Genomic DNA, 16198 nt, shown 5'->3' with positions numbered 1-16198 from the left:
CCCAATTACCAAATGATGGTTGAACTTGTTCACTAGCAATGGAATGTTGAGGGTCAGTTGGTGAAGAAAATGGAAAATTGGGGAGGGAAGGAGAGTGAATTGCCTGTCTTGAACTCCTTACAGCTTATAATATCCTGGAGGAAGGCATGACTGGCGGCAGGAGCCTTGAACAGAAGCCCTTTGGCTAAGATATGATGAGATAATACAACATTTTGTTGCATGTGCCACTTATTCCCTCTAATTGTTGAGTGTCAACAGGATTGGAGCCAAAATGGCCACTGAGCAATAAGAGAGCCGAATCAGAATGATTAAATGAACCACAAGAAGTACACACTTAAAAAAAAAAAAAAAAGCCCAGTGAGAACTATGGATGGGGGAGAAATTCAATTCAGTTCACATTTAAAGGCGAACGTACCAAATTCAGTATGCGAACAGGAACATGAAGTGTGACCAATATGGAAATAACTCAGCTCTACCTCTCTGTGCCATCTGAATCAGGAGAAGTTGAGGTGTTAGGCAAGTGTCTGGAGGCAGTGGTGGGCTGGATGTGGGCCAGCAAACTGAAGCTGAATCCTGAAAAGACAGAAGTGTTATGTGTTCCAAGTTCTTGAGTCCAGGTGGCCTCAGTGGCTAGGATAGAATGCCTATTTCCAGCTCCAACTCTAGCCCCTTTTGGACAGAGATGACTTGGCAACAGTACTCCATGCTCTGGTAACTTCTAGACTGGATGCTCTGCATGGCCTGTCCTTGAGGACAACTCAGAAACTCAACTGGTCCAAAATGCAGTGGCCAGAATATTGGTTGGAGTTCCTTTGAGAACTCACTCAACTCTCACTATAAAACAGTTGCATTGGTTGCCAGTTTGTTTCTGGGCCCAATTCAGTTTCAGAATCCACCCTACTCTTGTGATTGAAATGAGTTTTAATTCTTTTTAATATTGTATTTTTGATTGTGTAACCTGCCTGTGGACCTATTGGTGAAGGGTGGGCTAGTAGTAGTAGTAGTAGTATTGCTATCCTTAAAAATTCACACGTATCCACATTTTGCAATGTAGTTCTCCAGGCAAGTAATGTAAGCAAAAATGCATAATGTAAAGTGTGCATATAAATGTATATATTAGTGAAAATAACATAGAAAAATGAATTATGGTACTGAAAATGTGTACATTAGGCAAAATTTGGATACGAAAATGTGTACAGTAGGAGAAATTTGCACAAAAATGCTGACAAAATTTTATGACTTTAAAAAAATATCACAGGCTGATGTAGAAATGTGGAGGACTGAAGTTTGGGAAAATGAGAAACAGAGAGAAACCAAAATTGACATATTCAGCCATTGAGGACTGAGCATGCTTAGTGACTTGTAGGAGGCACAGAATGTTGGGGAAATGGTTGAAGTGGGGATAATGAATTGGCTTGCCTAAACACCTTAGGGCTTCTACTACTGTGGAGGTGGGTGTGGCGATCTGTTTGATGAACTCTGAACAGGAACACTGCTATTAGGGGGTGAGCATTTTATTGCAAGTTCTGACTTATTATACTAAATGTTGTTTTGTCATCTTTTCCATCTAGTATGCTAAATGAGACCAACATCCCAATTGTTCGTATATCAACCTGTATTCCTGTATGATGTCCATATTTTGTATGTAAATATAGTTGCTGTTTTTAGGATTGGGTTGCAAATTTTTAGAAGGGGATCTGACTTCCATGGAGAGCTGGACTTTGGGCAAAGGACACCTAAGTTCAAGTCCCTAATAAGCTCACTGTAAGAGACAGTCATCATCTCTCAGCCTAACCAACCAAGAGTTGTTGGGAGGATAAACTTGGATAACTCCATTTATGACACCCTCAGCTTTTAGGAGGAAGGTTGGGATACAAATAATGTAAATAATCTTTGCTCCCAGGGCATGGTCTGAAGGCACCTGATCCAATAACCTTGTTGCACTTAAGCAGATCTGGGTCTGGTCAGGGCCTGGATGGGAGAATGCCCTGGAAGCCTGTGTAATACTCCCTTGAGTAGGAAGAAAGAAAGTGAGATATAAAGGTAATAAAATATTCCCCAAATTTGCTCCACTGAATAAATTGTGAAATATTCTGTATATTGATAGTATTTAATAACAAGAATGGCTTACAGTGCCACTACTGAGCTGGGGGCTAAAACTGAATGCGATTTGTTTTTTGCTTGAGAACTTCAGTGTTATTTCGGAAACTCGCATATCAGTGCTGCTCAAAGCATTGGGAGCAATCCAACATAGAGGGGGCTGGCAGAAGGGAAGGCGGCAGAAGGGGCCGCCACATCCTACCTCCATTCAGGAACCCCAGGAAGGGGAGAATGCTGGCAGCGCCAACAAAGCTCAGTGGAAAGAAAACAAATGCATATTTCCTTCCACCGCCCTTTCTCCCAGTATAGCATCTGCTGGGACTGTGAGCTGTAGGACGGAGCCGAATAGGGCCAGGATTGCACCTATTGCAAACTAAAACCCTAGTCTCATATTGACCACACTTTTTTGTTTTTTGGGAATGCAGTCAGTTGAGTTAAATCCTACCTCTGCAACACATTTTCACTCCTTTTTTGAAAAGTAGTCTACTGATACATTTCATTTATAACTCAAGTATATATCGTGCAGCTTGTTTTTAAGGGTGGGGTGGGGGAAGCCTTAAGGAGCGGTACCAAGAGATTAGAAATTCATCCTATATAGATGGTTCAGATTCCTTCTGTGTCACTTTTCTGGTGTTTGATAAGACACACAAAGCAGTTGCAAGAGAAAGCATGTCGCTGGTATCCATGGCAACTCCAAAGATACTTTGGAACTCAGGGGGATAGAGTGAGCCACATTAATGGGTTGCATTATAAGGGCAAAATGCATAAAAGGCTGAGACATATGCTTGTAATTAATTACCATAAATAGCTTAAAACAAGAAGATGTAATAGTTTATCTTGCTGCTAGAAATCGCAAACCTTTGAGATTTTAAATATATATTTAAACTGATTTTTTTTAAAAAGAATCTTGCTGTCCTAAAAGGTGCATGGAACCTTGAATACTAATATATTTGTTAAATCATGTTCAAGCCATGAGAGAGTACACACTGATAAAAGCTGCTATAAATCTCATATGTCCAAAGGTTTTAGAAGTGCATATCAGTATTAAATCCCAAGTCCATCATGCAATTTCTTCTGATGTCTTTGGATTGTAAAGCATTGTCCATATGGTGTACTGTGTAAAGAAGTACTCAAAGGCATGTTTAGTATATGCCTGTTTTCTGAAGGAATGATATGATAGACATTGTCGAAAATAGTAGCTCAGGTTAGACTAGAAATCTTTTTTTTCTATGGGCATGACTTGAATTTATTTATAGGAAAAGCAATTGCAATGTAATATTTGTATGGGCACTGGGGGAGGAGAATTCAACAAGCAACATCTTTAGATACAAAAAACAGAAGAAAAAAATTAGAGAAAATGTTTTAATTTGAAAAATGGCTAAACTTTTTAAACAAAATGTTCCTGTTTGCAAGGAGCCCATCTTTGTGTATTACAATGCAATTCACCATATTATTTCTTCTTGGTTGCTATAGAAACTAATTCTGGTGCAGCTGTGATCGCCTATCAAAATTCTAACATTACCCTATGTTACAATACACATTTCTTACTTGGAATAAGTAAACTGCAGTATGGTGTCTGGTTAAACTGTGTACTTCATCATTCAAGAATTGTTGAGTGGCCAAAATGATAATGCAATTATATGTTTCTGAAAACTGTGCTTGCCTTCCTGTTCCACAACTTTGTACAAGAAAACAGACTCTTTGTTGCTGTTGTTGTGTGACCAAAATGCAGGCAGCTTGATGTTTTGCAAGCCTAATCTTTGTTTCATTTTGTGGTTGTGCATTGTTTAGCCACAATTGTTTCTAATAAGAGTTAATTTTAAAATATTTGATTATGCTGCAATTTCTGTGCTAATATATAAAACATTAAGAAGACAATCTTATATGATATCAGTTTAACTTAGCTGCTTATGGCAAAGTGGGACATGTACTATATGAACGTCAAGATTTATTTATTTATTTATATCCCACCCTTCCTCTCAGTAGAAGCCCAGGGCAGCATTTAAGATTTTTTAAAAAAAAATTATGAAAACTTGCAACAAAATTGTCTTACTGTGGACATGATACACAAACCATTTTCTTTTAGGTAGGATGCAGTGAGCAGTTTCTACAGAAGTCCTTTTATTTTAAGTAAGGCAATAAGTGAATTTTGCATAGAGCCATGAAATTGTTCTAATTATATTGTCATTGAAGCCTTATTAAAAATGGAAGTTTTTAGCAGTGATAGCGGCTGATGTCTTGAAATCAAAGGTCCTTTGCAGAATTTTTTTTCATCTCTGGATGCAACCTGCTTGGTGATGATGATGATGATTTGTTTCTACGGCACCATCCATTTGGGTGGAGTTTTACAGAGTATAAGAGGACAGGTCAATGCTCTGAGGAGCTTACCCTTAAGATTTAACAGAGGGGGACCAACAGAGGAAGGAGAGGAAAGTGAAGGCAGGGGCAAATGGAAAGAATATACAATTATTTCAGTTGCATGTGCTTAGGCTTAGGGCCTAATTAATAATTAATATTACATTAGCAATGTCATTAGGAGTCTTGTTGTTGCTGTTTTAAATAAAATACCAGGCACAGAGAGGTATGATAGTCAATAGAGGCTAGTGGCTCCAATGTCAGCGGGGCAATGAATCCGCTCTGGGTTTTAGTCCGAACTTTCAAGGAGCTGTCCAAGGTGCTGAAAGTGTTTTCGCTGTAGGAGGGCAGGCGTCAAATGCCCACTCAGCCATGAAGCTCACTATGTGATCTTGGGCCAGTCACTGCCTTTCAGCCTCACCTGCCTCACAGGGTTGTAGACCTGCCTCACAGGGTTGTTTTGAGGATATAAGTGGGAGGGGGAGAGACATGCATGCCATCTTAAGCTCCATGGAGGAAAGGTGAGATATAAATGTAAAAAATAAATAAACTATCAGAGAAGGAAGCTTAACTCTTTGCCCCTGATATGGCCCCACTCCTTCAATTTTTATAGAAAAACCTCCCATTGAAGCAAATGGTAGTTTGCCCCCCATACAAATTGCAGGTGTGGACCCCCAATCCGAAACTGAACCAAAGTAGAGGAATTAAAGGCAAATTGCACCGGCAATTTGTGTAAAAAACACTCTGGTGTTAAAAGCACAGATACAGAAGAGATATTGGGTTGTATTCAGTGTAGTGCTAAGTGTCCCGTCAGTGCAAGGATTGCTGCTAGCGCAATGGGACTTCCCCCCCTCTCCTCCCCTGCACACCCCTCCAGAGCATATTTGGGGGGGTGCAGGGTGTGCACGGGGGGGGGAGTCTCATTGCATAAGTGGTATTCCTTAGGCTGACAGGATGCATTATTATTATAATTGATAATGATAATAATAATAAAATTTATATCCTGCCCTTCCTCACAGTAGGAGCCGAGGGCGGCAAACAAAAACACTAAAAACACTCTAAAACATCTCAAAAACAGATTTTAACATATATTAAAACAAAATATATTTAAAAAACATATTAAAACAAAACTTTAAACACATCCTTTTAAATAAAAGCTTTAAAAACATCTTAAAAAGCAGTTCCAACACAGATGCAGACTGGGATAAGGTCTCAAGTTAAAAGGCTTGTTGAGAGAGGAAAGTCTTCAGTAGGTGTTGAAAAGATAACAGGGATGGTGCCTGTCTAATATTTAAGGGGAGGGAATTGCAAAGGGTAGGTGCCACAACACTAAAGGTCTGCTTCCTATGTTGTGCAGAACAGACCTCCCAATAAGTAAGATGGTTTCTATAGGACCCTCTCCTGCAGAGTGCAGTGATCGACTGGGTATATAAGGGGTAAAATGAACTTTCAGGTATCCTGGTCCCAAACTATACAGGGCTTTGCACACAAAAACCAGATCCTTGAACTTGACTTGGTAGCTAATGGGCATTAGTTGAATAATATGGTGCCCAATCATATTGTTTTATGATTTTGTACTCAATAAATTGCACATCTTCAATATGGTGCCCAGTTAATGGTCCGTTTTGTAGGATTGGATGTAGAAGCATTTTTTTCCATTTCACATTCTACAGTGCTGGCATTGTGGGCAACAATTATTATTGCTTTTTATTCTCTAAACCATGGTCCAAATATGCAATGATCTATTTTTTGATGAAGAAATCAAAGTGGTATTTGTAGCCCTGTAAGAAAACATTAGAATGTTTTAATAGTATTCCCACCCCCATCCTCCAATAAGTCATTAAGCTTCTGAATGGATCTGCAATAAACCATTTTCAATTTTGGAATTATCATACAAACATTTTGCAGCTGTAGTTGTCAGATTTGTTAGTAATTAGCTACTTATCTGCCACCTTCAAATGGGTTGTTTAACAAGCTGCATAAAACAGTAATTTCAGATTAGGTATCTAAAATGTTACATTTTATACCCATGAAAATATTTAGATTACAAACTAATAACTGTAAATAGTAAATACATCAGCATTCTTTTGAAATATGCTTTTAAAACTTCCATTGTAACATAATTGACTGTGAGGTGTTAAAACTAGCACTTGAAAATAGGTTGTTTTTTCAGTACTCGTCTCTACCCACTGTCAAATGAGCTCTCCATTAGGAAGGAATTCATTCTGCACTTTCTGCTTCTTGAATTGGCATTTTAGGGTGCAATCCAACTGGCATTTATACCAGGTGAAGGGGATACAGGATGTGGCATGTCCCCAGCAGAAGAGGAAGGGTGTCAACGCAGCCGGGCTGTGCCAGCAAACTCCCCCACCCAGGCGTAGCTGGGCCGAACTGGCTCAACCAAGACCAGCACAAGCTAAACTGATGGAAAGCCCCAAAAGGGGAGTTCCAGGGGTGTGTTGGGGGCGGAACCAAGGGGAGGGGACTTACCCTGCATGCTGAGCAAGTTTGGCTGGGTCCTGCTGCCCCCAGTCCTGGCAGATGATACCTGGGGAAAAGGGTAGTGTAAATAAGCAAATATTTTATCCTTCCACCAAGCTCTACTAGCATAGCCAGTGTGTCCCGCTCTCAGGGGTTCCTTATTGGAGGTAGGATGTGGCAGAACCTTATGCCGCCTTCCCTTCCACCGGTTCCACTTCTGCCAGCCTCTTCCTAGTAGGATTGCTCCCTTAACTCTGAAACTTTTCCTATGTAGGTGAAAAAGCAGTTTAGGTAGAGCAATTCTGAAATGAAAAATCTTCCAGAAGGATTGGGGTGGAGGTTACGTCTCTGCCCACATATCCTTTATCCACTTAGACCAGGAGTGGGAACCGGTGGCCCTCCAGATGTTGATGGTCTCCCAACTCCCATCAGCCTCAGCAGCATGGCCAGTGGTCAGGATGATGGTAGGTACAGTACAACAATGTCTGAAGAGCTACAGGTTCCCCATTCTTAACGTAGGCTCACAGCCTGTCCAGACAAATTTGGTTTTAAAATAATAGTGCTTAGCTGAAATTTATCTTCAGCAAAGTTTTAGAATGAATCGGGGGTGGGGAGTGGTAGTCATTCTTCACCCCCACCTTTTTCATGGTCCTGGCAATGGCACTCTTCTGGCAGTTGCTTTTTCCTCTTCAGAAGCATCATTCAGGGAGCTTCTTTGGGGAGGGTGGCAAGAGGCACCATTTTGTTTTCTTAGAAGCCCCTCGGAATGATAAAATTCCATTGTTCCATGGAGGGATTTGGGGACATAAAAGGTGGTACTGGAAAGCACCTCTTGTCCCCATTTCACTACTTCTCCACCCTTCCCCGCATTTCTTAGAAAGAAGCAGAGAAAAGAATCATGGAATTCCTTCTAACATGTGGTTTGACCCTCAGTTGCTTATATTGTATGCATGTGTGTGTGCTCACACATAGACACAGACACAAACAGCAAATCCTAGGGGCCCCAGGAAGACTTTCTAGGGGTCATAGGATAGTGCAGGCAGAGAGTGAGATCCATTGTCGGAGCTCTGACAGCAGAGAGGGCAAAAAGGAGATGTTTGGGGGTGAGGGCATGTGAAAGGAGGCTTTGGAACCTTTAGATCAAAGCCCTCCTGTCTTCGCATCCCAAGAGCAAGGGGAACAAATACACCAGGCTGGAGTGGACATACTTCTTTCCTATCCTATTGGGAGCAATGGGATAGATTAAAAACAAAAACAGAGAACCAATTAAAAAAAGGAAAAACGCACACCACTCCTTTCTGTTCTGCTAGCACCAGCCTGACAAGGCTTTGGATTAGGCGGTTTGCTTGCATTCAGTTTTCCTCTCCTTTTGGATTGTTCTGCCCAGCAATCATTTGAAAGGAATAGGTTGTGTAGGTAGTGAACAAGAACTGGGGTGTCTGATTGATACTTATTTCAGCTTTCGAGCAAGACAGCTGAGCTGTCTTCAAGTGAGTGCAAGTGCCACTCCCTCCTCCTTGTTTCCTGTCCTCCTTGTTCATTCATTCTGTCAGTCTTTTTTCTTCTGCTTCTCTCTAGCACAGAGCTGATCGCTGATGGAAAATCTTGTTATGACACATCTCTTTAACAAGTTAAGATTCTAGGAGTTTCTCACTTCTCAATGGGATTTTGGGGGGTTATTTTTTAAACTGAGTTTTAGTTTATTTAGTTAGACTCGAGAAAAATACTTTTATTGTTTTAATTCCTTCTGTAAACTGCTTTGAGGTTTTTTACAGTAAAGCGTATATAAATGTTTTAAATAAAATACATAAATAAATTTTGGAGTCACTGTGGCCCTTGAATCTCTTTCCATTTTAGGAACAAAGGAATCTGCCTTATACCGACTCAGGCCATTTGGTACCATCTAGCTCAGTACTGGTGACATGGACTAGCATTGGTTCTCCAGGTTTCCAGGCAACAGTCTCTTCCAAAGATTGAATTTTGGACCTTTGCATGCAAAGCATGTGCCCTACCACTGAGCTACAACCCTTTCCCTGTTTAAAAAAGTATTTTTTAAAATTGTTCTTTTCAATTCACTAATGAATGCACAGCATACCTAGGTGGATCCACACCATTCATTTAAAGCACATTCAACACACATTTGAAGCACATGAATCACACCACAGAATCCTGGGAACTGTAGTTTGTTAAGGCTGATGGGAACTATAACTGTGAGGGGGGAACTACATTTCCCAGGATTCTTTGGGGGAAGTCATGCACTTTAAATGCGAGTTGGATGTGCTTTATCTGTATTGTGCTGATCTGCTTTATAAACTTTGCCTGCATGTAAATCATTTTAATTACTTTTTAAAAATGGAAATCAGCTACAAAGTTTGCTGGGTGACCATAGGCTACTCACCAGTTCTCAGCCTAATCTGTCCCTCGGAGTGAAACAACAGAGGGAAACCATGACCACCCCAAAGAAGAAGGGAACACTTAAAATGTAGAGGAAATGATAATGTACAAACATAGTGTGAAATCAAATACTTATCAGGAAATAGTATGAAGAAATATTTATATAAGCATGACTGTCAAATATGTTTATCATTTATACAACCTATAAAGATATTTATAGTGCAAGCCTATGCATGTTTACTCAGAAACAAGTCCCAATGTATTCAATGGGGCTTACTCAAACAGGGAAGCATGCACAGAACTGTGACCTCAAATGATAAAAAATTTCACTCACCCAACCCAAAATTCAGAATCATGCCACTAACCTGTTTTGCAACTGTTTTATACTTGTTTTTATGGTTATTGGATTTTAAAGGGATTTATTTCTTGTTCTGAGCTGCCTTGGTTTCCAATCACCAACCCTACCTCACAGGGACATTGGAAAAACTCTATATACACATACGCTAGAGATGTAAAATACATACATCCCATATAATAGCTTATTGTTAAAACCAGTTGGTCATTGCAGAACATTTTTTTTAAAAAATAAAATCAGTATTTCCTACCAAATAAAAGCAGTGACATCTAGGTAAGCCCTATTTAATTGCTTTAAAAAGTAGGATTGGAGGGAGAAGAGAAAGATTTACAACACAAACACAATTCTTTGCTGTATTCACTCAAAAGTCCCATTGATTTACAGCACAATCCTAACCATGTCTACTCAAAAGTAAATCCTAGTGAATTCAATGGGGTTTACTCCCAATATGTGGGATTAGCATTACAGCTTTACTGTCAGAAAAGTGAGTATAGGATTAAAACTTCATATTGGGAAGGTTTTCAAAACAGGCTATGAATTAGTCAAATAAAATGCCCTCTTCCACAGTCTAGGAAAATTTAAACTTATTTGACTCCTCATAATTAGAAAAGTATAACACATTGTAATGGCATTTAGATCTCCTGCACACAAGAGAGAAAGAAACTTTAGCTTACTCAGTTTATGAGATCTTCATATATGTTGGAAAAAACAACAGTTTTCTGGCCTTGTAATGGGTTCTAGCTATTGCCTGAAGGCCAGCAAATCCCTTGTCAATCTCAACACTGGCTTCACTTATTGGCTACAAACCTGAAAGGGCAGGGTTAGAGCAGCCAGCCACGAGCTCATTTAACAGAAATTGCAGGGGGGGCAGCAGCAGCAGCTGATGTTTTGGTGTATATCTCTTGAACCAGACCACCTAGAAACTTTTTTTTTTTACATGAAAGGTGAGAGTCCAGATAGTGAGGTGACTCACCCGGAGATCTGGAGAAGACCCCCAAAATCCAGTCTCCAGGCGAAAACTGAAGACTTGGCAACCTAGCGTGTATGCAGCCAAGGTCAGGTTGTATATCCATCTACCCCAGGATTGCCTACTGTGACTGGCTTTCTAGGATCTAATACCGAAAAGAGTTTTTCATAAGAGAACTTCTTGGGCATTTTCAGGGCATGCCTCATGTGTCAGTTTAATTTAAATTCAGTTAGCTTTTTGAAACTGATGTAAACATATCTGTTTGCAAACTTATCACTGTGTGTATGCATATTTCTTCATTATTTTGCTATCACTTCTGAATTTTTGTAACCTTCCACGCTTTTATTTATTTATTAGATTTATATCCTGCCTTTCCTCCCAGTTAGGAGCCCAGGACGGCATTATATTGAGAGTGAGGCACATGTCACTCTCAGCTTTTCCACTATGGTATCTGCACAGCTTATTGGCTGAGCAGGTCCTTGGACATGTTGAATATTCACAACTTGCATTTATTCTGCTATTATTCCACTTTAAACAGCTGTGGCTTCCTCCAAAGAATGCTGGGGAGTGTAGTTTGTGAAGAGGGCTGAGAGTTGTTAGGAGACACCTATTCTCCTCACAGAGCTACAGTTTTCCAGTGTGGTTTAACAGTCATTTCCTCTTCCGAGAAAACTCTGAGAATTGTAGCTCTGTGAGAGGAACATGAGTCTTCCAACAGCTTGCAGTACCCTTCACAAACTACACTTCCCAGCATTCTTTGGGAGAAGCCATGACTGTTTAAAGTGGAATAATAGTGGAATAAATGTATGGTGTGAATGTGGCTATATAATTAATTATTTTGGAAACAGCTGATCTCATGAAATAGATGTCAAATCCTGTCGCAGGCACTCAACTCAGTTAGAAAATAAATGGATGTAGGATTGAAGGGATACTGACATGTGCATAAGCATGTTGGTTCTTTACTGATGCAGCACTTTGTGTTAGGCCTCTGTTGGTATGGATTTGTCCAAATATCAAGAGAATCAAGGTAACACACAGGTGAAGCATAGGAGGTACGTTCAATGGGGTTGCTCGTTTTACTGCTCCCTGCTCTCAGAGTTGACTGGTGCTATGACGGTAGTATTCATACATAGCTCTCAGCCCTTTCTGATTTGGCAGAATGTCAGAATTTGTTTTTACATCCCATCTTTTTCCTACACATCTAGGGGAAAGACCCACATGTGCCTTCTTCCTTTCCCTGTTTTTCACCCATCACTAGAAATATAAGAGGGTTATTAACAAATGTATTATTATTGTTATTAAGTTTCTTAACCACTGTACAAAGATTTTTAAAAATCCAAAGTCCCTGCATACAAACTTACTATCTAATTAACATGATACAAAAGGAAGAGTGGAAGGAGATCAAAGAAGAAAACAAACACTCAAGCACCAGTTCTAAAAGTGACGCAATTGTTCTTATGACGATCAGCAGAATGGAGACAGTCTAGGGAGAGGAGGAGTCAAATAGTAGCTGGTTTCTCCGCTGAGCTGATGGAGTGGCCCTCGCTGTCCCATCTCACCCTTAGCTGAACCAAGCGGAATGACTACCAATAGATGACAGCTTAAGGAAGAGAAGACAAATGGCAATTCCAAATTTTCATAGTATTATAATATGTTTGAATATGTTGTCCCTGAGTTCAACTAACTCTCAGAATTTTAGAATGTTCAAAATTGTGATTGATTTCCAAATGAAATCAAAATGATTTGCTTTCCTCCCACAACTCAGTGGGAGGAAGTGACTCATAAAGTATATTTATTTTCTCACTCTACAGTTATCCTTCATGTTTCATATATCTTGTTTCCATTTGGTAGGCAGGTGATATAAACAGAGATTCATCTGTAATGGGATGCTGAGTCAACCCACTTCATTGTAAAAAAACAATGTTTGTGTATGCTCATGTAATCTTTCTGTTTTAAAAGAAAAAAGAGCCCCAGCTCTTCATTAAATATTGATTATTTATATTTTATACTCTTTTTTGCGGTGTGGGGTTATTTGACGAGATGAACTTTTCTCAGCTCAAAAATATTAAAACATGAAAATTCCATTTGCGCTCTTCAGTGTAGCATGGCAGAAACCTCTGTGGGTATCTAATCATTCAGAATAAAGGATTTTCCTTAATTTTTAAACATGTATTTCATTTTATGTTTTATTTAAATTGTTTTAACATTTGCCTGGAAGCCCCTGAAGTATTGAAACTTTTGAAACTTAGGTTAAATTAAAAATAAACATGAAGAATCCTGCATGTACCAGAATGACAAGAGAGAGAAAAGGAGAGAGATGGAGTATGCCACTGAGAACGAAACCGACCATATGATTACAAAGCATTACTTGCAAAAATTATCACGCTGTACAGTTCCTAGAAGCTGGAATCAGGTTGATCATTGGTAACAATATGTTTTTCTTCTATTATTATGAATATATAAAGGAACTCATGGGAAGCTCAAAGCCAATGTGCAAAACATGATTTGTTAGAGCTGTCCTCTAGCTAGGGATTTAGGACCACAGAGACAAAGCAGCAGTTTCCAAACGTTAATGAGACAGAAAGTATAGATGTGGTTTGGCAAAACCGAATATAGAACTAGAATAGTGGAGATGATGAAGACCTGTGGGAAACTTCAAGGCATGCATGATAGCAATGCTATATATTTGCGAGTCAGTAGCGTGGAAGACAAGGGACCAAACTATAAAGTAAACGAAAGTGAAAAGCTGAAGGTTTCAAAAGTGAGAGCGAGAAAAAGAATCGGATGGAGGTTGCATCTGAAACAATCATGGAGGCAATTAATATTAAGGATGCCATTTGTTTTCTCCTACAGGGCCTAATCCCCAGCCCACTGAAATTGGTTAGTAGCATTAATAGTTTCTCTGCTTCTGTTTTCCCTCCAGAACATACCCTTCTTTGGTGTATTATCTTTTTCAACTTTTAGAAGGATCTCAAATGCTACAACCTTTACTTCAACCTCTGATCATGTAGATCCTTGTTAATGAAAACACTAATTTGTTTCTGTTTTGTGTGGGTTTTTTTGGACAAATGCAGTGGGTTCTTGGATTCATTTATGCATACAGTTCTACCCAACTATTTCTTCTTAGAGTTTAATCTGTGTGTACTTTCCATCTGTCTCAATATATACATTAGAGCTTGTTTGATTGATTAATTGTTTGAAGTTTATACAGTGCAATCTTACACCTGTCTATGCAGAAGTAATCCCCATTGACTTCAATGGAGCTTACTCCTAGGTAAGTGGGTATAAGATTGCAGCCAGTTTTAGAGTTGGATATGAATATTACACTTGTTTTGAAAAAAAAGTGTGCTTCCTTGTTTTCAGATGATGCATTTATGTGTCACAGACCATACCATCTTAGAAGATGTCTTCCCTCCTATGTGATAGAAAAAGAAGGTGGAATGCTCTTCTAAGATGCTGACCATATGCAGTTTTTATAAGTGTTAATATTTAAAATAATTTATGCATTTCACTATTAACTGGGGCACTTTTTGATCAACTAAATGGTTTTTAACTGATTAATCAACTAAATGGCACAGCCCTATAAGAATCTTTAAAAGGTATTACTTGCCAAGTTAAAATAAAGATCCATTTAAGAGAACCTGTCTATCCGTTTTGGAAAATGTAACCACAAAGTTTGATGTTCTTGATTGTCTTTGCAGGATCAGGACTGAAACTGAATATAGAATAGGGGTCTTAGAATCAGGACGAGGAAATGCGCTCAGCTACAACTGTCAGGCCAACATATTACACAGGATCTAGATTATGGTTCAAGCCAAGGTATCAAGCTAGGGAAGTCAGGCAAGCAAAAAATCTGCAAAAATAGTCAGATTCTTATCAAGGACAGAAGATCACACCTAGAAAGAGAGTTTATATGAGAAGACACTGGTGGGTGGACCTGCATATTCAAGGTAGAATTCAACCCGGTGCTACACAGTTGGGCAGGAAATGAGGCAAGAACTGGGAGAAGATTGAAGTTGGGTCATTTTAGAAGTAACTGGAGCAGGGCAGAAGAGTATTTGGATCCATGGGGCAGGAGTGTTAAAGGAGGGTACATATAGGAGGGGGATGAAGTCACACACCAAGTGCAGCACACAGCTCTTTGGATCAGTCCCCAGGTTTGAATTCCTTCTAAAGTATCACATTGCTAAGCAAATAATGTTTTTTGTTCCAGCAATATTACTTATGGGATGAAAGTGTATGATAACTTATTTATTCACAGCAAACTGCATTCAGAGAATGAGACAAACACCTCCTCTTGACGAATTGCAGCCCCCACCATACCAAGATGATAGTGGCTCTCCACATCTCTCATGCACACCCTCTGAAGTTGGTGACAGCAAATGTGAATTCTCTCAGTGTAGCAACAGTCCAAGATGTTCATATAAATGCCCAAGTGAAGGGAGTATTGGGCATGAGATGGAGAGTTTCCATAACAAAGGATATGAAGAAGATGTACCCAGTGATAGTACTGCTGTCCTTAGCCCAGAGGTAAACATTCTTCCAATTGTGCTAAAATGGTTCAGGATATAATGAAGTAGTTTTGGTCTGATACTTTACTGTACAACTGAGCTTTAAAAGTTGGGTTTGCCCATTGACACAGGGCCGGCACCAGGCATAATTGGGCTCTTGGGCACCAGATGCCCTGGACCTGGGTTGTTATGCTCCCCAACACCCCATCCTGATCAGAGCTTGGAAAAGTTACTTTTTTGAACTACAACTCCCATCAGCCCAATCCAGTGGCCATGCTGGCTGGGGCTGATGGGAGTTGTAGTTCAAAAAAGTAACTTTTCCAAGCTCTGATCCTGATGCAGGTGGCATGGGCTTAAATAGGCCTGCCCGCCCCACTTCCTGTGTCACCACATTCATTGTGCTAGCATGCTGTGCATGCCCGCCTGCCATCACCCAAGATGGCAATGGAGACATCAACTCCTTAGGGACACCCCACCTCCATCTAGGGTGATGGCAGGCATGTGCACACAGCATACTGACACAGCGACACAACAGATAAATGGAGTAGGAGGGCCTATTTAAGGCATTGGAAGGTGTTGCTTGGGAAGGTGGAGCTCACGATCCGTGGTAGCATCGAGTTGTTGGGCATGTATTTGCCCCATGATCCACTGCCAACACAGATTGCAGGGAGGTAGCTCCGCTTTTCAACCTAAGGAGGGGTCCTTCTGGGCTTCAGGGACTTTTGGCCAGTCCCCAGCCTGGCTGCCCACTGGTTCCAGGAAGCAATGATCCATTCATGACCCACCTGAGACACAAGCAAAGAACTTTTTAAATTCCTCCTTCCACTTTGCATGGCAACAACAATGAGGCATTTATTTATTAAGTTTATATCTCGCCCTTCCTCCCAAAGGAGCCCAGGGTGGCAAACATAACAAAACAATTTAACAGCAACTAAAAAAAAAGCATTCTAAAAACAGTTAAAAACATTCTAAAACACAGTTAAAATATAAAAACATTATAAAACTCAGTTACAATTTAAAAACATTCTTCCATCC

General features: G+C 39.9%; 1 protein-coding gene across 11 annotated transcripts in view; it reads left to right on the top strand.

Moving 5' to 3' along the window:
* The window catches only part of SYT14 (synaptotagmin 14), a 120176-nt gene that overhangs the window by 60602 nt on the left and 43376 nt on the right, over nt 1–16198 (top strand). For 9 of the 11 annotated variants that reach the window (XM_061625306.1, XM_061625315.1, XM_061625310.1 and 6 more), the window contains 2 exons: nt 13506–13532; nt 14914–15182. In XM_061625306.1, coding sequence (XP_061481290.1) covers nt 13506–13532; nt 14914–15182 — 296 coding nt within the window. The remainder of the gene's footprint in view (nt 1–13505; nt 13533–14913; nt 15183–16198) is intronic. The other 2 variants (XM_061625307.1, XM_061625305.1) reach the window with 1 other exon arrangement.

Source organism: Rhineura floridana, chromosome 4 (genome assembly GCF_030035675.1).
Source record: "Rhineura floridana isolate rRhiFlo1 chromosome 4, rRhiFlo1.hap2, whole genome shotgun sequence".
Taxonomy (NCBI): domain Eukaryota; kingdom Metazoa; phylum Chordata; class Lepidosauria; order Squamata; family Rhineuridae; genus Rhineura; species Rhineura floridana.
Note: the sequence above shows the minus strand (reverse complement) of the source record. Positions and strands in the feature narration are given on the sequence as shown.